Here is a 21,299-nt window from a genome sequence, read left to right as displayed (position 1 = left end):
AGGAAGGGAGAGGCATGCAGGTGATCCGGTACTGATAATTGATCCAGGAAATGAAAAGTTTGAATGGTGTGCCAGTTCTTATCTGAGCATGCAGTGAAAGTTCTCTACACCATTTCTTTTCCTTTTTAGACCCGTCCAGAGATGCTGCAAGTTGCTGACCAAAGCTACAAAAAAAGCAGTTTGGTTGTTCTGGGTTTTTTGGTTGGTGGGATGGGTTTTGTTTCAGGGTTGTGCACTTCTTGTGGGGCCAGGGGTGTGTGATTTTTGTTTGGTTGGTTTTAAGTATTCAGTGGCTCCTGTGTTTGTTGAAGTCTTTACCCAGTTGCTCTGGGTACAGTAGCTGGCCTAATGAAGGTGGTAAATGCTGTTCATGATGCTTACAGCCTACCCAAAAAGCAAAGATTAGAAGAACTGCAAGACGGTTTGCAGTGGAGAAATGCAGCTGCGTTGCCCTCTGCTGCTCAGGGCCTCTTCTGCCACCAGAAAAAGTCTGTTAAGGGGAACGCAGCCTCTGTGCCTGAGTCTTAGTGAGTCAGATCTTGAGTTTGCAGGGTGTTTTTTTGTCTGTGCTCAAATACTGTCATCAGGAAGTTACCGGATTAACTATTCTGTAGTGATTTCTAGCGCTGGAAGAATCACAGGATGTACTTTTAGCTCAAAAATGGGGAATTTGAACCAGCAACACATGTACAATCGTACCGGGTGTTCTGTATTATCTGAATGATGGCAAAGCTTTGCGTAACAAAAGGAATTCTCAAAGTATTCAATTTATCTGGGTTTTTCATGCATAACAAGTATCTGTAGCCTCCAAGAACTGTACTTCATTACTGCATTTAGCAATAATTTGCCTGCCCCAAATAAGTTTTAACTTTATTTTGCCACATTCACACTTAGCTTAACCTTTATTCCTTGCATAGGAGTCGATCCAGAGCCAAAGGAATTAGGAGCATAAATATACAATTCCATACTTTCTTATGATCCTGGGAATGGTAGTACTAAAATGTGAGGTAAGGACCTTTCACAGCAAAATGGCAAAAACGTAAATATTTGGAGAATTCAGAGCATGGACCATTAAAAAATTACTGCCACTTAATATGATTTCTTAATGAAGCTGTGCCTTGGGGGGCGGGGTTATGTGGGGGATTTAACCCCTTCCTCTCCCCCCTCTTCCCCTCCCTTCTCCTGACTGAGGTCTCTGACCACTTGTTTGCAGAGGGGAACAAAGATAGGTATGCAGCTGCAGAGATGACGGGGTGGTAGAGCAGGACAGGCAGGACAGTAGTCTGAGGGTTAAGATGGAGAGATGCTAGTTCATAGGCTTCTGTTGTGGAAGTAGTCCCTACAGGCAGAGAAAGTGCTTGCATTTGCAGCATTTGCAGCATTTGTCAACAGGCAGTGGGTTGCTCCATTGCCAGAGTATTGAACAGATTTTTCTGGCAGGTGGGACAGAGTAAGATTTCTGTGAGTTGCAGCTTTTGCAGCCTGTCTCGGAATAAAAATATCTGAATTGCATAAATACCTTGGAAAAACTTCTCTTCAAAATGTGAACATAACAAGGAAAGGATGTGAAATAGTCAGTTGGTCATGTAGGCACATAAACCTGTATCTGAAGTGATTGCTGGATTTCAACAAGCTAATAGAAGAATGCTAAGGCTTATCTCAAAGCTAGCTTTTAACTTGAGGACAAATGAAAGAAAGAAATCTTGTGGATAAGATAATTTATGTGTATACTAATTATATGAATTCTCAGTAGAAATACCAGTCCAGAGTGCCAGCAGTGCCGTTAGCTTTGTGATAACTCTGTTTGCTTAAATGAGTGATTGTTTATAGGAGGTTGCCATGTCTAATTTAATTTTTTTTAAACAATTTTCACAGCCTAGTAAAGGACATGGATAATGTCTCTCCTGAGAAAAATGATGTAAAAAGCTGCGTCCGGGACTCTGGATATGACAGCCTATCCAACAAGCTAAGCATATTGGACAAGCTCCTCCATACTCACCCTGTGTGGCTGCAGCTTGGTCTGAACGATGCTGAAGCCATGGAAATTCTGCAGGCCCAGCCTCCTGGGGTAAGAAATTGTGTTTCAACTTATTTGATGCAAGTGTTTTAAAAAAATTAATCCCCCAAAACAAACAACAAACCAAACAAAAAAAACCCCAAAAACCCCTAAGCAACCAACATCCCACCCCCATTTCTTCAGTGCTTTAGATAATCCAAGTGAGGGTTTCCTGAGCACTTGGCAGCTGGACCAGTTGCAGTGTGACCCACTACCCAGGCTAATACATTGGCGGATGAGTTTGAGGTCCTCTGGAGCTGAGAACCAGACTGCTGCAAGTACAGCTCCAAAGCTGGGCCTTGCTAAACCAAGGCTGTATGTAACAGGTGTATTTTCCCCAAAATGAGAAAGCAATAGATAAATGGGATATGTCAGTATTTTATCCTTTACTGGTGCCTGCACTACAGTTGCTGTGATGGAAACCAGGTCCTGTCTGCTTGGATGAGGCTTTTGGCATGTGTCTGATGCTGCTCCATCCTGGTGCAGTAGGATTGTGTGAACAGGCTGGTGTTATACAGGAGCATTCCTCAGTCTGTCTCCTCCAGACACTGCAACTTGACTCAAGACTTGGGATTTGCCATGTGTTAAACTGGAGAGCTCAGAGAAGGGCATAATGAACTTAATGTCATGTGTCTGTGTTATACGAGGTTGAGATGCTTTTCTAAATATTCTGCTGTCATTTTACACCAAGCTGTTTGACCTGATACAGTAACAACAGAGTAAAATTGTAAGACATTTTATGTAAATCAGAGATCATGAAGTTGTTTTAGTTCCTGTTGCCTATAATCTTTCTCTATTAAGGCATCTGTGATGAAGCTAAACCCATGTCCTTTTGCCTTCTCCACAACAGATATTTCTGGTTAGGAAATCTGCAAGATTGCAGAAGAAAGTCCTCTCTCTCTGTCTGCCCAGTGAGTGTGGGTCCTGCCTAAAAGAATTTGCTATAAAAGAAAGCACATACAGTAAGTTGTGAGTTACATTCCTTTCAGCTATTTGGCACCCTGCATGAGCCGGGAGCACTCTGCATTGGTGAAGCTCACAGCAGAGGATACCCAAGCCTGCGGTGCTCTCTGAGAAGGGCTCTGCGAGTGGGTCAGGCCATGTCCTGGAGAAAGGAAGATACACAGAAACACCTAAGTCTGTCCTGGACACAACTGGAAAAATTTTTAAGCACCTTGCTGAATCCAGGATTCATTGCTTGTTATGGGTAGTTATCCTCTGTAGAAACTTAGTTACCTTCTGTCTATAGACAGACTATAGTCTATAGTCCTGTCTGCTGGCCATGGAATGTGCATTTTCTTGTGCTCAGGGGTGTTCTTGAATGCAACTCTGTCATGAGCGCTGTGTCTAAAAAGTTGGGTGTGGTTGGTTTTTTTGCCCTTTAAAAAAATGTAGTAACTAGATGGATTTTAACCCTTTGGAACTGTTTCTAATGCGAGATCGATGGTTTTTGTTTTTTAATTCCAACTGTGTTTATTCCCTGTTTTCTAATTGAAATGAGAAAATGTGAGAGTTCCAGTCATCTTTAAAACAATACTGCCCTCATCTCTTGAGAGGGTGGGTGTGAAAATTGTTTGAGAGATATAGGAATGAAGAAGAGAAGCTGCAGCTGTTGAGTGTACATGGTGCAGAAACTGCAAATGGAGCAAATGGTTCATTCCAACAAAAAATGAAAACTGTAGAAAAGTTGCAGCAATTTAAGTTGCACTTCCCTGCAGCAGAGGGTCTGTAGTTAACTTCTGTTAGCAAACTGAGATAATTTTGTTGAGTTTTTCCTTTTTACCTCTCCCTTCCGTGCTCACAGCAACGAAAAGTTAAATCTGCATGTCTGGTTTTGGTTCCTGTTACAAACGAGGCATGGCAAAGAGAAGAAAAAGCTATCAATGACAGTTGGTCTAAGTGTGATCTAAAGCTGTGTTTGTAGGCTTGTTAAACTAGTGAATTACCTCTCTCCCACCTAGAAAATAAAATAATAATGTATTTCCTTTCATGAACAAAATTTTACCACAAGGGGGAGGTATCTATTGATGTTTTTACTCACCAGTCATAGTTGAGGTTTTAATTGTAGTTGGGGATCTGAACACTCATCTTCTCTTAGCCTGCCCCCAGATCACCTGCCTGCTTACCATCTGCATAGTTAGTATGTCTCTTAAAGAAATCCCTTTATCTGGGCACATAAAATGACCAGGTTGACCTGTCCTTCAGTGTAAAGGCTGGCTAAAAGATCAGTACCTGACTTCAAGTTCTCCTCTGCTTCATGTGCAGACGTTATAGTCAGTAGCACTGGAAGTTTGGTATGGGGGACCTGGCTTTATAGCATGGAGTACTGACAAAATTACACCTTTGCTGCTCCCTGAGAGGCATTTCTGAGGTATCCACAGCTGCTGCGTGGCTTCTGGCTTTCCCCACCAAGGCCAGGAGTCTGCCTTGTTTCAGCTCAGATGCCTGAAGCGTCTGCAGTAGTGGAAGTACTCTCCTTGGGAGATGAATTTCAAAAGCATTCTTCTGCTGGTGAAAAAGCGACAGTGTACGCACGCCAGCTGGAGATTTGCCCCCATGGTCTGGCTTTTTTAACTTGGGGGTGGGCTGAAGCAATCACAGACTTCACATTCACCCCTATATAGAACTTTGCTGAGGCTGCAAGAGACCAGTGTTTGTGTACTTCAGGAACTGCCTTATGCTGCCTTTATGTTTCATAAATGCTATTCCTTCTGTTCTGGTTTTGGTTATGTCCAGAGGCAAAAAATCTAGACCATTTTGCTCTAGGAGTTTCTTCCACTTGATCTTTGTAGTCATTGGGTGAGATATGCTGCTGGAATCAGAGAGAGTTTAAGTGAGGTGGCAGTCACTTCTATGTGATTATTACTGTAAACAAGTATTTTTATCAGTAAGAAACAATGGTATGGAGTGGAAAAAGTTGAAAGGCATTGCTTGTGTCTTCCTCCCACATGGTGCAAGGCAAAAGCATGAAGCAGAATCATCTGAGATTAAGGGATTTTTAGGTTAAATGGTTTTCTTGAAGTGGATGAAAATTTATCATCTTCCATTAGGTGCTAACACATCTGGGTGGAAGAGAAGTGAGCAGAATGGAATGCAAGAGGAGGAAATAAGAGATTTAAAATTAGGTGTATTAGTACACTGGGCAAACAGAGCCTCAGTTATTGATTATTGTGTATTAGCAAAATGTGCAATTCTCATCATGCTCTTATCTGTTTCTTGGGAATTGGACCATATGTTTGGAACCGAAAATGCAAGATCACTGCCAAGATTATGCTTGAAGATGCTAATTCTGTGCAAAAATTTGAGATGCATTTTATGAAGCTTTTCTAACAAATGATGAATAGATGTGTGATTCCCTTTTGTAACTTTCTTCACAGCGTTTTCCTTGGAGGGGTCTGGCATAAGTTTTGCTGATCTATTCAGGCTCGTTGCTTTCTACTGTATTAGCAGGTAGGATGGTGTTATGTTTTTAGTCACATTTGCTAGACTGTCTTGAAAAAGAGTCTCAAGGATATGGCTCAGCATTTTTATGTTGCCAATCCTCCTGGGTAGTCTTAGAAAGTGATGGGATAAATAAGAGATGAGGATTGGAAGCAAGTCTCTTTGTCTTATTTGGTACTGATTATTGGAAGGCTAGTGTTACATTACACACCCAGCTGTGAGGTGCTGCCAAGTTGAACTTCAGCTGATATCTTGTAATGCTTTCTTAATGGCTCTGTAACTCTAAGCACCATAAACTGTCTTGCAACATCCATTTCTTGGAGTTACTAGCAAAAAGCATTTTTGGAGCTTAGTGGAAAAATGTCAAGATTACACTGTAGAACATAGCAACTGAGAGATGCGAATGTAAATTGTGAACAACAAGAACTGCCTCATCAGCTTTCCAATTTATGGTTGCCCAACTTGTTTTACAGGTAGTAGGCAGAGAAAAAATAGCTACTCTTTTTATCTCTTTTAAGTGCTTTTCAATTTGACTTTAGTTTACTGGTGAAAACTCCCAGACTGATACTCAAGCCTTACATTTATCCACAGACAGGACGTGGCCAGACTGCACATCTGCACATTTTCTGAAGGAGGGGTGGGTGGGGAGAGGCAACTTTGATGGCCTTGGTTCTTTTACTACAGTGAGGTTGCCAATTAGTGCCAACAGTGGTGATTTGTGGTGTGGGAAAAGCTCACTGGGATATACCTGGGTTGCTGTCTGCTGTTTTTGTTTGTGGTGAATTGTCCAGACCCCCTTTGTTACAGGCCTCCCTTTTGTCATGCTGTACATATTGGAAGTGTCTTTTCAGATACTTTTTAGGTAACACGTCTTGTGCATATGCTTGATTTGAATTTGAGTGGTGTTCTGAGATCCTGTTTTTTCAACAAGGTAACATACAATGTAGAGAATATTTGTGGGATTAAAACCCACTATCTGTCTCTGTTACAACAGATTGGCTTGTTCACAACCTTAAAAAACCAATAATGCTGACACCTATTGTATGTAGGATTCCGGCGCTCCATTTGTTCTCATTTACTTTTCATTACATAGGTACTTCTACTACACATTTTGCAGACTAGCATACACTGTTGTTTGAGGGTGTATCAGTACCAATTGAGCAGGCAAGTGGTATAGTACTGGTTGATGGCAGCATTCATACAATGTACATATGGTTAAGTCGTTTTGTCCCTTAAAATCTCTGCCTAAAAGCTTTTTACACTGTATTTGGCTTATGTTGTTGTTCATGTATTTATCTCCCTTTGTAGACATCCGTTGAACATCTAGTATGCAGTGAAGAGAAACCACATACGAGAATAAATCATAAAGACTTTCTTAAGTTGTGTTTTCAGTCTAGTGCAGAGTAGCACTAACTAATTCCTAGCTTAGAAATGTTTAGAGTAGCTGCCCAAGTACTCATTTAAATATTTTTTCTGAGAACTGGAATTTGACTTTAAGAGCAGTCCACAGCATATTCAGAAAATAAGAGGCTTTGATAAAGGGTTGAGGGCAGATAAAACTTTTGCTTCTCACCAGTATGCTTGTAAAAGACCAGGTGTAAAAGCTTCTGCTGTACTAGCAGAAAATACTGGATAGTTCTGTGGAAACGAGCCTGAAGAGAGTCCTGGGGACTCAACTTCCATTTGCACTTCACACCACTTTCCAATGTAAAGGAGCCCTGGGGCTGGTAATGTTTTCACTGTGTGCTGTGTGTTTAAGGTTCTTGCTACCTGCCACAGCTCAAGAAGAAAATAAGAATCAGAGCTTGACCACTGCCAGTGTTGAAAACAAATGCTTTTAAAGCTGTGGATGTTGTTATGAAAACCACGATTGTTTTTGACAACAGGGATGTTCTTCCATTCACCCTGAAGTTGCCTCATGCTATAGCTGCTACAAAGACAGAAGCTGAACTTGAAGAGATTGCTCAGCTTGGACTGAGTAAGTAGTTGTCTATAAAGATTCTGTGTAGCATTGCTGTAAGCTTGAAGAAATAGTCTGTATCAGTAAGTAGCTTGCATTGGTCAGTGATGATATAGATTTCATTTAGAAAAACAGCTTATCCTGTTGAGAAGGCCAAACCTTGTACTTGCCCAATGGTGACCTTGGTGCTCTTCCTTCTTTCTGTGCCTTCTGTGACATTTTTTTGTTAGTGCTGTTTCCTTCCTTCCTTTCTTCTCTTCTTTCCTCTATGGGCAGCCTCTGGGCAAAGCAAATCTTAACAATCCCCAGACAAGTATTTGATGTAGCTTCTCCTCCAAGAGCTCATGTTGGCTGCTGGCTTGCATAGCAGGCACTAGCTTGATAATCTCCTGGAGTTGCAAGGAGAGTGTATGAATTGAGGTTCACTGTTAATAAAACTTCTGTTCAGATTGAGGCATGATCTTAGAATGGTGGGTTTTGAGATCAGTAGTTCAGTGCAGTAGCATGTTGATGGGAGGAGGAGTGCATACCTAAGATATGCAGAATGTATCCATGTGCATTGGTTTGACGTTTTTTAAATACTAAAAGAAAATGCACTTGCATAGCTTGGCTGGTACAACCAAACACAGGCTCATTGGAAAATATGCCTTGAGCTTGCGGGAGAGACAGAGTCTGGCTGGATGTGAAACATGGGCTCCACCCTGATGAGTCGTTGAGCAACTCCTGCAAAGTGCTGAATGGCCTCATTTCCTTTTGCAGGAAGGGAGGGTTGACTGTCAGCAGTCTTTGTCGCAGTAGATATTTGAATAATCTTCGATTTATGAACAGATCCTTGCTAAATCTGAGTGTTGGTATGAGGCTCTCTAAAACCGTTTGGTGGGACTTTGCAGCAAAGCCATATGCAGGGAAGTATTGCACTGCTTTGCACTTTGTTTTGCTGCAGTAGCAATGCAATTAAAGGATTAGTTTTAGAGAGGAGATTAATGACTTCTGCACTGCTTATTTGCAAGTTTAGGGAATTATATATGTATTTTCCAATATATTTTCAACAAATACACACAAAAAAGCATGGATTTTTCAAGTAGCGTTAGGTGAGTTTTTCCATAGGAGATGTTAATGGTGGTGTCGAGCAAACTCTCCAGACTAACCACACTTTGTCCTCAGTACCCGAGAGTGCTGTGGCCTACTTGCTGCAGAGTTAGTCGTGCTCTTGGAACAGTCTTTGTCCTCATTGTGTGTGTTGTTTTGTTAAGCTAATGCATTTGAAAGCTGAGGAGACGACTGATGGATCAGTGTGTGTGTGGTTGGTGTATTTGGGATCAGTTACCTACTATGCACCAGATTAAGATCACAGTTTCTGTGAGCAAAAATCAGACAAAGTTAAGATTTTGATGAAGTCATAGGTGTCCATGTGCAAAAGGGCACACGGGAAGTCAGCCCTTCAATGCTCTAGAGCCAAGAGATGCTTAAAAACTCCCAAGAGCCCTTCCTGCTAAGCATGAGCTTTCCTTAGGCAATGTGTAGGCACTATAACACCCTGGTCTGAACCTGGAGGGTTGTAGCTTCTGCCAGAGCTCTGTTTTGCTCTAAGCTCGGAGGGAGAACTACACAAGGTAGTCAACAGCATGTAGCCCAGCAAACCACATCAGGAAGAACTGGTGGTAAAGGTCTCAAGGCTGCTGCCAGCCTGTAAGGTTTCATTGTGCTGAATGCAAGATTTCCTCTCTTGGTCTCTTGTGTTTCACCTGCAGCAGTGCTTATGTCAGGGGTGTTTGTGACAGCCCGTGTGCCAGGCACACTGGCTGGTCTGGTGAGGGATCTGCAGGCAGAATGTGAAGTTAACAGAGCTGGAAAAAAACCAGCAGCACGGCATGACTATGTAGAGAAGTATGTCTGTGCCTGCATGTGTTCTCTGGCAGTGGCCCGTCACCACAAGCCATTTCCTGTCCTGTGCCCCTTCGGTGAGACAGCTGTTGGATACAGACCCTGTTGTGGAGTGCTTGGCATTCCTGCAGCTGGGCTCAGGTGTCACTGCTGACAGCCCAGATGAGGCATCTTGACAACTACTGGAAAAGCAGCCATGTCAAGATTGGCAAATATTAGCAAAATCTCCCTCCTCTAGTATTCCTCCCTTATTTCAGTCTGATTGCTGTCCTCAAGGGCCTGTCTGGTTTCAGTCTTCATGCTTTCAGGAGCTGATGGACTTTACCATGGACTCAGTTTTCCAAACATGCTGATGCTTTGCTGGGACAAGTGCAGAGGCTGCAGCTGAAACTTGCTGGTCTAGCACAGGTTTTCCACACTGCTGGTGTGGGGCTGCACATTTAGCTTATTTATGTGCTGCTGAGTGTCTAAAACATTAGGCAGACTGTGTCACTGTTGCAAAGGCAGGGCTGCAGGCCAGTGCTCTTGGAGACACAAGGATTTGGTCTGCATAGCTAAAGATTATGCATGCACCCGTCACAGCAAAACATGTACTGCCTTTTCATGTGTAGTTTCATTTGTTCGCTATCAAAAAAAACCAAACCAAATTTTTTGTTGAGTTGCCATGAGTGGCTGTCAGCTGATGTAAAACAGCCTTTAATGGAGTGAGTTTATTAATACCAGCTGAGAGTCTAGGCTTATTTCTCCTGAGTGAGATGCTAAGGTGTAGTTTATGTTCACTTCAGTCTCGCATTGGTAAGAATTACTGTGTTACGGTCTCCGTTCCTTTTGGTGATTATCAGTCTATTTTTAAGCTTAGCTCAGTGGGCTGATTTGAAGCTATGCATTGATTGTGATATTTATAAACGAGTAAAAGCAGACCCAGGAGGGCAGCATGTTGTTATGTCTGGTAGTGCTTTAAGAGGTTTACTTGGAATTTTTGTCTTCCCCCTTGAATTAATAAAAGCTCGTCTACACCTCTGAATATTTGAAACTGTGATATTAAGCTGAATGCTCTGAAATCCATCTACATGCTGTTTTGCATTCTTACATTAACACAATGATGATTTTCAGACTTTTGGAGCTCCCCGGCTAACAGCAACACCCTGGATCCTTCAACTCCCCGTAGGCCTGTACCTTTGGACGGTGCTTGTAAAGACTCACGTCAGCTCTGCCTTATAAATGGAGTGCATTCTATACGAACCAGAACGCCCTCGGAGCTGGAGTGCAGCCAGACCAACGGAGCACTGTGTTTCATTAATCCCCTCTTCTTAAAAGTGCACAGCCAGGATGTCAGTGGAAGTCTGAAAAGGCAGAGCCTGAAAACTCAAGATGTGAATGGCACAGCGAGGCCTCGTTCCCCCCCGCCCCGGCCACCACCTCCTTCTATTAATAGCATCCTCATGAGTCCACAGCTTTCCAGGACTATAAAGCAGGCAAGCATGCCAGAAACGGTCAACCATAAGAAGGAGAGAGGCTTGGATTTGCTGCAGAACAAACCAACCCCTATTCCGCCCCCTCGGCTGAAAAAGCAGGCTGTTTGCACAGAGGTGGAAGGTAGCTCAAAGACGGTAGCAGGAATTCGACCTGGCCGCAGCTCGGTATGTGTGCCCGAAGCTGCTGGCCTTCCAGGTGAAACCCTGCCTGAGCCAGCTTCAGCAGCTGCCAAAAAGACAGTAGCTACCAGCTCTGAGTCACACATACCGTGGAATGGAGGCAGGCAGAGACTGAGCGACATGAGCATTTCCACCTCCTCATCTGACTCGCTGGACTTTGATCGGAGCATGCCACTGTTTGGCTACGAGGGGGACACCAACAGCAGCCTGGAGGATTTTGAGGGGGAAAGTGACCAAGAGAGCATGGCACCCCCTTTGAAGCCCAAGAAGAAGAGAAACAGTTCGTTCGTTCTCCCCAAGATTGTGAAATCTCAGCTACGGAAAGTCAGTGGAGTTTTCAGTTCCTTCATGACCCCTGAAAAGAGAATGATTAAGAAAATTGCGGAGATGTCCCAGGACAAACGCACTTATTTTGGATGCCTAGTACAGGACTATGTCAGCTTTCTCCAGGAGAACAAGGAGTGCCATGTTTCGAGCACGGATATGCTGCAAACCATTCGGCAGTTCATGACGCAAGTTAAGAACTATTTGTCCCAAAGCTCCGAACTTGATCCCCCAATCGAATCGCTGATTCCCGAGGACCAAATAGGTAAGGAACACTGTCCTGTGTTTTGGGGGAAGGTGAAAATGTGTAATCTGTGTTTATAGTGATAGTCTTTGTGCCAGTTTGAAAAGGTGGGGGTGACTTTGCTAGCAGAGTCTTAAAACAAAACCACCATCCACACACACCCCCTGCCTCGAATTACCCTACCAGCTGAGAAGAGCCTTGCTACAAAGTTATTCCTAAAAAGTTATCCTTGAATAGCTGCGAAGTGTGGACTTTTTACCAGTGATTTTTTTGCCCTTCCTTTCTTTCTTTCTTTCTGCTGTACTGTTAATAATTACAGAACCCTTTATTTGCTGGCACACATGTATTTTTTCCTGAATTGGGCTAAATAGTTCCTGATGCTCGGAGCAAAACTGTGCCAATTTTAATCACATGGATTGTAGCTGTAAAACGAGAATTTATTTGAAACCAGTGACAGAGCAGAGAGACATTTCTTAGCAACTTATGAAATAAATCTCATTCTTCCAAATGTTTTCATTCACTCCTAGCAAAGCTGCACTGTCCCTATACCTGGAACTAAACACAAAGATACATAAGAGTTTAAAAACAAATGTATGTGAGAGAAGGGGGCTGCTCATCTCAGGTTTTCTATACTTCTGTGATACTTGTACGTGTTTATAAGTAGCTGCAGATGAGCTGTATGTTTGAATACATGTTTTAACAGCAGAGACAGATGTGTATCCACAAAAGTGAAATCCTTGTTGCTGGATAAAATCTCACAGCCCCTCTATCTTGCCAAGTCTGAGCAGTATTTGTAAAAGAGCCTGTAAGCGCACTGAGGAGGTAAACATCCCTCAGGGCAGAATACTTTCCTTGTGAGCTCACTTCAGTCCTAACTTGCTTGTTTTTCTCCTGTACTCCAGTGTCCCAGCAGTTGGCCTGGTGCAAAATTGGCAGATGGCTCTTTCTCTGGGACCAGAGGACGATTTTGTGACATTTCTGTCTGTCCTTGGCCAAGAGGAAGTAGTCTCACATAACCTCAACTTCATTTACATAAAGTCAAGCAAAAATAGCAAGCGCTGCTAAAGCAAATAGAACACCATGAGGAGTGTTGTCGAAATAGAGACTCTTTCAAAGATGTGTAATGTTCTCACTGGAATAATAAGGAATGTTATGTGGGTGTTACGTAGAAGGAAAAATGGCAAATAGAACAGTGGTGCAGGCACATCTTTGCCTGGATTTCTGCAGACCACTGGATATTTGACAACAAAATACAGATGAAGCTTGTTTGTGAGTTTGTGAAAGCTTGGTTTGATTTGCCCTTTTCATCGTAAGGGTGTGGTTAAAATTGGACTGTGGGTCTCTGAAGACAGGCAAAATGCCATCTGCTTTTAAATGTTTCAGTAGTTTGGAGTCGTGCAAGCTATGAAATGTAAGAACTACACTGCTTTTCTTCAGTGACAGAAAGTCTGGCATTGAACATATGATTAAATGCAATTAATTTATAAAGCAGGATAGTTTAAACAAAGGAAGAATGAACTTTTGAATCATCTGCTGCCTATGGCTGGAGCCTGCAAACAACCACAATGGGTTCAGGAGCATCAGATGTTGCTGTTCTAAGCAGATAACTATGTGACAGCAAGATTTAGTTAGCCCTATAGAGAACTCCTTACCACGCATCCCTGCCTATTATCCGTCCTTTTGCTTGGCTATTTCAATATGGAATTGCAGCTCAAATTTTAATTCCTGCTCTCGTGGTGCAGGTTTTTCCTCTTGACCTGTCAGCCTAGGGCTGGATGTCTGCTGCTGGGGCAAATGCTCCTTTCCGCTTGTCCCATGGCGGTGGCCAGTTGGTGCTGGGGCTCAGAGGCTCCAGCCAGGCCCAGTGAATGCTGAGGTGCAGTGGGCCGCATCGCTGGGGTCCTGCCAGCGGCCTGGGAGGGAGCCTGCCACCGGGAACACGCCAGCCCTCCCAGCACCCCGGGCCCGTCCTGCCACCGCGCACAGGCGCTGGGGCCAGCCCTTGCCTCCTGCTGCCGCCCCGCTGAACTGCTGCAGGTCCCTGCTTGGCGGCGGCCAGGCAGCCTCCTGAATTTGGGTAAGTGCTGGAGCAGCACCCCCAGGCTTAGTGAAGCTGCTGGTGTTTGGGGTTCTTTCCCGTGTCTGTGTGATGGTCTTTGTGACCTCATAGCTGCATCACAGGCTTCCCATGCTCTTGCAAGCAGAAGACTTCTGTGGGCGATCTCCTAAGCTTGCCAGGCAGGGGGCATATCAAATTGTTTAACTTCTAGCAAATCGTTGGGAGAATGTGCATCAGCATTTCTAGTTATTCCTGACTGGTGCGTCCTAATCTTAGCACTGTAGGCTGTTAACCCTTCCTGAAAACATGGGATTCCCAGTGTTGGGGCAGAATCAAGACTAAGGCGCGCCACTTTTAATTGACCAAGGATGAGTGCAAAGTACTGTAAAAGGTTGTCCATGCCTGAATACGTATCCATAGAATAAAGACGTGGACTGGTCAGAGGAGACCCGTACAGTCCGTAGCTGCCTGGACAGCAAATGTTCCGGGGTTTTTGTTTGTGTATAGTCTTTTCTTGTCTGTGAACAGAAGGTAATCAAGCAGAGTGTCGCTGTTCCACCAGGCAGGGTGGACACCTGAACAGCTTTGGTCTCAATGCCCAAGCCTGGGCCCAGCCCAAGAAGTGACTGGCTGCTTCAATAATTTGGCCATAAGGTATTAACTGGTTGTGTGGGAAGGCGCCTAAGCAATACTGTCTGTTCTTTGCTTCGGTATGTCTCATCTGTAATGGATGCTTAAACGCTGGGTGTTGCAGGAGGCTTGGAGAGGCTGGGCTGGTCCCTGGCCGGCAGGCCGTGCCCTGTGGCAGGGGCTGGGGTCTGCGGGCGGGCAGAGCCGCGGTGTGCAGGGGCGCAGCCCGTCCCCCGCTGAGTCACTCTGCCGGCTGCTCTGGGGAGGCTGCTTTGAGCAGTGCTCTTGCTTTTGTATTCCTCTTACCGAGAGGCAATGTTTTATTTTGTTCTCATGAGATTTTTTCACGTTAGCTTTAGGCCTGTTTCCCACTTATTAATTAAACCTGGCCCGCGAAGGACTGGGGATGCCCTTCTCTCACCCCTGCCATGATGTCACATGCAGAATTTGTATGTGAAGTCTCTGCGCTGTCATCCAGATTTTGAATGAAGATACTAAGCAGACTAAAGCCCAGGGCTGACCCCTGTTCAAATACCTGTCTTGTGTGACAGTCAGCCGTCGAGAATTGGGCTCCAAGTGCAGTATTTTATACACCCGTTCAAGCCTGCCTTATGGTAATTACAGCATGACAGTATTTCCCTTGTTTGCTTATAGGAAAGTTGCATGGAATAGGGTTATGGGTCTTAAAAAGGTTAGGATACAGCCCATCCCCGGCTTCCCTTGTCTACACTGATCCAATTATCCTCTTAAAGGAATTGGAATGGTGTGCCACTACTGGCTCTTGAAAAAAAAACACCTGCTGTTTTCTAGTGCTGTGTTACTTTTTAGGTGCTTGTACATCTGTTTTGGTGTCCCATTCCCCTACCCTGTGGTTCATCCTAGTATCTTTTCATATTGAGTTGAGGCCGACCACTGTGTCCCTCACCGCTGCTCCTTTCGCTATAGGAGCAGGCAGATAGGGCAAGTAAGAAACAGCGGTAAAAGTGCCGAGCAGAGGATTTGGTTCTCCCGTTCCCAGCCATCCCTTTGGTTTGCTTTGTGACTTACTCCCTGCTCCTTTATTACCTCTTCTTTAAGAAAAGATACGTATTTACCACACTGCCATAATGTGAATTTTAATTAACCCACAGCTGAACAAAGCAGAACAGACCTAGCACAGATAGTTCTGTCATTCACTGGCATGCTTTAGGCAGGTAAAATGAGAGGAGGTTTACCCCAGAGACCTTTCTGCCCTAGTTGTTTAGCCTCTGGCACCACCACCTATCCATCGGCCACCTCAGTCCTACCTTTCTTCTCAGGGTTGTGCAGATTATCAAGGCATATAGGTTGTGTGAGGTCTTGATTTTTGAGCCTTGCTTCTTTGGAGGAGATGCCCTTGTCTGCACAAGGGGTGAGGCATGTGTCACTGTAGACCTCCACCAAGAGCTGGACACCTGGCCATCCTGCCATGAGGTGTCTTGAAATAGATCTGTATCAGTCATGCCAGTCTATACATGTGCAAGGTATTAGGAAGAGCTATAAGAAAGCAAATGCAGCGTAGTCGTGTATTCTGCACATACACACCACACACCGTGGTGTTGTAAAGCAGCCGCTGCTTTCAGCCTCCCAGGCAACATTACTTGTACAGGACTGTGCCTTTTTGTGATGGTTCCCAGGCTCGTTCAGTCTCTTACTGAGCCCTTCTTTTATGGATGGATGGTTTTTCTGTCATAGGTGGTAAACGGGGCTTGTATGTAAATCTAGGGTTTGACAGGTAATCTCAGTAGCCCAACAGTAGTGGGTAACAGGTAAACTGAAGCCTGGAAAAGGCAAGAGCACGCCGGCAGTCCAGGCGGTGAGGCTGTAAAGAGGCTGTGTAAGGACACTGGTGATGACTAATACCTTGTCCTCTCGAGATGCAGACTTGTGTGGTTTGCAGCAAAACAAAATAGCACGTCAGCACAGGATACAGATGCGTTTCCACAAGTCATGACGAAACAAGCTGGCTTGCCTTTGCAATTCATTTATCAAAGCATTTCCAGTTCCCATTTTGAGGCTAGAGGCTAATTTTAAGTATCACTTCAGGAACACTACATGGTGCTCAGCTCAAATGATATTCAATTAAAACACAAACCAAACAAACAAAAAAACCCCACCCCCACAAAACCTGAAGAGTGTCTGTTTTGGCTTGAAGAGTATTAAGCAACCTGGGAGGACAGCTGGAAACACTTTGCATATGCCGAAGTAAACAAGAGTTTTGTTGCCAGTTTGGATTTGGGGAGTATACAGAGATGTTCATGCAACGAATCAGTCCTCAGTTCAGAACTTCGATGCTAACTTGCTGGGGGGGGACACCCTCCTATACTTTTTTTGTATTTAATCAGTGAAAACTGCTAGCTGGGAATTGATTTGGGGGATCGTATCCGGAAACACCTTTCTCTGAAAGGCAGCAGTAACAGCAGTTCAGTAGAAAGGATAAACAGCTTATAGGTGTCTTCTGACACTGAATATTGGTCTAAGACCCAGATTACTAGAAATGCTGTCCTTTCAGGCTTTAATAATATTCTAAAAGTTTCTATAGGTTTTCTATTAATTAGGATATGTAGGGGTGTTTATTGACCATTGAGAAAAAAGTCCAGTGTTTTATCAATCTTGCTGTGTTGTTGGCCGCTTCAGCTTGCTAGAATTTGCCACTTTTAATTTGAGGGCAGAACTCCGTGGTTCTTCTAACTATTCCAAGAATTCACGAGGGAGAATAAAAGCTTGTGTGTTGTTTTGGGGTGGGTTTGGTTTGGTTTGATGGGCTTTTTTGGTTGTGATTTTTTTCATTTTGTTTTTTTTAAAACAGCAACCGCTTCAGACACACTGTCATATCTTAGTCTTAGTCACCTCCTCGTTTGCTGGCTAGTTCTGTGCAAACATGCTGCATTAAAATGACAGTCTCTCTTGGTCTGCCCTTCTGGAGCCAAGGCAGTTACGGCTGTGATTCCAAAGGGTGGCTATGTCCTTTATTTCATTTATTTCGTATTAGCTGTAGCTTAGTCACTGGACAGCACTGATGGATGCTTTACTAAATATCCTGTCCTATTCTTATTTACCTGATTGCCTTAACGGTACAGAAACCATTAGGAACAGCCTTCAGCAATAAGTACTTAGACCCTGTTCACAGCTTTGAGCTCATTCACGTGAGGTAACCACTGTGTTCCTCTATGCTGCTTCAAATTAAATTTTTCAGAGTAATTGTGGAGTGTGATCAAGTACATTTCAGAGCAATATGCAGGCACTGCTTTTGGAGCCCGTGATGAGCTGCAAATGTGAAATAACGCCTCCTGCGCCGCTCATCTGCACGGGAAGCTGTGGGAGCAGCACTATAGTGAGGGTTGAGAGCAGAAGGCTTGAGGCTTCCATTTCTTGCCTACAGGTAACAAGCCTGGCCCCAATCAGGGACTGGGGCTCTGTGGAGTTCTCCCTGCCTGCCATGTCCAGTTCCCATAGTCTCTGGGGAGGGACGGCCTCCGCAGCTCCCTGTGTGCTGACACTGCGGGCAGCAGCTGAACCAGTCCTGGCCTGGAGCCTATAAAGAGGATCAGAGAAGCGTACTGAGTTTTCCGATGTCCCATCCCAAGCTAGGTGCTCCCTTGTTCTTGGACCAAGGGCTCTGAGGATCTGTGCTGGACTCTTTACAGTTTATCGAGCCTCCTGTGATCAAACGTGGTGATGACCCCGCTTTATTGGGACAAAGGATGGCTGATGCTAACTAGTCATGTCCAGTGGAAGCCTGTGGGAGTTAACATGGGCATAGAGAGTTCTTCAGTCCAATGCTTGGTGGCACCAACTGCTTTAATTTTTACTTAAATGAGACCAGGCACTTGGAATGCAAACTGCAGAGATGTTCCACTTACAAGCAAAGCATTTGGTGTTTTCGCTTTTTAAAAAACCTGAACAGGCAGTATAAATAAAGCAAGCTGAATTGTAAAAAAAAAAAAAAAAAAAAAAAAAAAATTAAAAAAAAATCAGTGAAGCTATCAAGGAACTGTGTGTACCCTCTAGAAATTCAGCTAGCTAACATACCAATAGGTGAGATTTGTGCATTTTTTCTTGGTGGAAAAATATTTCTGCCCTGTGAGCCCTGAGGATGGCTCTGATAGCAGCGAGAGGCAGTTTCTGTCACTGCGCAGGAGGGTGATGCTTCTGCTTTCCTGGCTGGGTGGTGCTGTCAATGGTGATTGTGTGGCTCTACCAGATCAGTCATTTGAAATGTTGCCACTTGTTACGTATAATTGGTGGCTCTGGTCTGGTGGGAAGCTAGATCTGCCCTTCACGCCATGTGACAGGCCATCAAGACCATGTGTTAGACTGGTTATGCCTTTACTGGTGGCTGTAGACAGAAACAGAAATTCAGAGGACGAGTGCTGCTCCTCACATGCACTCTTTCCACCTTCCAGTAGTTTTTGCAGGCTCTGTGAGAGAGCACCTAGATGTGTTTGAAGCATCTGGGAATGAAGCAGACATGGCTTTGCCACCTCCATCAGGATCTCGGAAGGGGAAAATAGTAAGAGAAGCTACGAAAGCCCCAGCAGAATTGGGACAGGGGAGCTCCCAATAGAGCTGGACGTTTGGGAATTGTGTGCCAGACAAGTACAGAATAAATGCTACATGCGAAGCAAAGGCACGGTAAGGTGAGGAGTGTGTGAAGGGCGTGTTTGTATGGGAAAGAGCAGTCTGAAGGCACAAAAGGAAAAATGGTTGAACACAAGGATAAGATAAATGAAAGCATAAAGCAAAAGCAAGAAAACAAAAGTAGGTAATGTTTATTTGGAGGGGAGTGTGTGTGTGTAAATCCCAAGCCTTAGGAATAGCCTGCAGTTTCTAAAAAAACACCCCCAAAAAGGGCAGGCTGGGGGGGAGAAAAAAGAGACTGTGGTCTAGGAGAAACACGTAAGAACAGGGAAAGAACCTTGAAAGGGGATGAGGTTTAACAAAAAAACTTTGAGTTGCTACTAGCAGCAGGGATGTCCCACTGCTAGCCTGTATAAATGTGTGATCTAGTAGTGACACGGCCTCTCCTCTTTCTCCTCTCGGTCCCTGTGCTCCCCTAATACATCTGCCTAGTCTGGGCTCTGGTCCTGCCCCATCGCCAGGGTGTTTGTGCTGTGGCCGGGCTGAAGGGTCCTTAGTTTCTATTGTGCTTGTGGTGGTTCACTATAGTACAAATAATGCATATAAGCTAATTATTAATGCAAGCTATGTTGTCATAGGGACACTGAGTGGGAGAGGAAATTGACTTATAAAGTAAAGGTTTTCAAAGAAAATATTTATCAAAGAGCTTTCTCTGTTGATGTGTTCCATACCTTGGAAATGGAGAATGACTGTTAAAGAAAAACTTGAGTAAAACAAGAATAAGAGAAAAACAACTAAGTGGTTACTGTGCCATGTGCATACTATTGCCAAACAAAGAACTTCAAACTTGATGACAAAGCTGTATGTAAGCTTGCATGATGAAATCCGAAGCTGGATAAACACGGCTTGGTTTTCATTTATAGTTTAATGCCTGTAATCTGTCCAGCATCATAAAGATCTTAAAGCTGAGCCAAGTTTTATGAGACCATGGGTGAGTTATAGTTTCTGATGGAAACTATGCAAAAAGGGATGGGCTTTCATGCCAAAGCAGACAAAAGTTATGGTTTTGACTGTGTTATGCTTAAAGTTTGGGAATTAAAGTCTAAGCTCAAAGTAAAATAAAACTCAGGCTTCTGGCCAACAAAAGAAAAAGCTAACTGGAGCCGCTGCTTGCTTGCTTGCTTTTGGTTTTGGGTTTTTTAGTTTGGGTTTTTTTGTGACAGTCTGTAGTCTGCCTTTTGTGGTTTTTTTTGTGTTTACCATGTTGTCACTAATGAAAATGGAATACAGATTCTGTTCTGCCTTTTGTTTTCTTGTTAACAAACATCTGGAGACTCGGCTTCTATAATAAATAAGCCTTAGCAAGTAGGTCTTGCTCTACGGTGTCTCTTGGGAATGGTTATATTAATACCGGCTCTGCTTTAGAGGAGGAAGTCAGCTCAACTTGTGTTTTCCTCTTGCAGATGTTGTCCTGGAGAAGGCCATGCATAAGTGCATTCTGAAGCCATTGAAGAGCCATATTGAAGCAATGTTGAAAGAGTTTCATACTGCAGATGGTTCTTGGAAACAGCTGAAGGAAAACCTTCAGTTGGTGCGGCAGAGGAATCCTCAGGAACTGGGCGTGTTTGTTCCAACACCAGACTTTGTGGATGTTGAAAAGATTAAAGTCAAGTTTGTGACCATGCAGAAAATGTATTCACCTGAAAAGAAAGTCGCGCTGCTGCTGAGAGTTTGCAAATTGATTTATACTGTTATGGAGAATAACTCAGGTATGGTGCTTCTTGTGGTTCAAGGTCACTGTTTTTCTAAATCTGGGGTAGTGTTTTGGTGGAGGAAATGAGACCACCTGATTCTGCAGCTGTGTCTCCTTCTCCTGGAGCTCTTGTAGCATCTCCTTGCCCTTTTGAGAGGGATTCTTCCTCTCTGCTTCCTTCCTGATATCTCTGCATCTGGCACGCATTCTTACAAATCTAGTGTGAAGCAGCTTAAAAAAAAAAAAGCCAAACCACCAGCTTTGCTTAACTGTAGGCTTTTGAAGTTGGCTATCAGAAAGGCTGTCCTATAAGCCTAGAATTTGACACTGGTTCTAAATTAGTATTTTCCTGGAAATTGTAATAAAGGATACACTCAGTATTTAGCTATAGTAATTCAGCAGTGTGTGTGCAATATGACAACTACAAGGGCTCTGTGTCAATGGCTGGAGGAAAGCAGCCCCTTATCCAGTATTTTTGGCTTGCTGTGGCTCTGAATGTTCTCATTTGGACACTTTGTCTTTTCACAAGAGAAATAACATCTATTTCTACACTGTAGCAAGAGTCCAAAAGCGACCTTGAACCTAGATGGTGAAATGGAACCACAGACCAGTTAAGACCTGCTTGATTAGTCAGTGGCACAATTAAAATGCTGTGCTGGATGGCATGAATTCATAGGTGCAACTCTGTTGCCTG

General features: G+C 43.9%; 1 protein-coding gene across 10 annotated transcripts in view; it reads left to right on the top strand.

Annotated features, from left to right (window-relative positions):
* RIN2 (Ras and Rab interactor 2) overlaps window positions 1-21,299 on the top strand; it is an 85,052-nt gene that overhangs the window by 49,624 nt on the left and 14,129 nt on the right. For 8 of the 10 annotated variants that reach the window (XM_040612237.1, XM_040612235.1, XM_040612236.1 and 5 more), the window contains 6 exons: window positions 1,876-2,068; window positions 2,907-3,018; window positions 5,434-5,506; window positions 7,384-7,475; window positions 10,455-11,585; window positions 20,316-20,621. In XM_040612237.1, the coding sequence (XP_040468171.1) occupies window positions 1,876-2,068; window positions 2,907-3,018; window positions 5,434-5,506; window positions 7,384-7,475; window positions 10,455-11,585; window positions 20,316-20,621 (1,907 nt within the window). Of the gene's footprint in view, window positions 1-917; window positions 1,008-1,875; window positions 2,069-2,906; window positions 3,019-3,105; window positions 3,264-5,433; window positions 5,507-7,383; window positions 7,476-10,454; window positions 11,586-20,315; window positions 20,622-21,299 lie in introns of those variants that run through there. The other 2 variants (XM_040612240.1, XM_040612243.1) reach the window with 2 other exon arrangements.

Source organism: Falco naumanni, chromosome 12 (assembly GCF_017639655.2).
Source record: "Falco naumanni isolate bFalNau1 chromosome 12, bFalNau1.pat, whole genome shotgun sequence".
Classification (NCBI taxonomy): Eukaryota; Metazoa; Chordata; class Aves; order Falconiformes; family Falconidae; genus Falco; species Falco naumanni.
The sequence above is the reverse complement of the archived record's forward strand: the minus strand, read 5'-3'. Positions and strand labels throughout refer to the sequence as shown.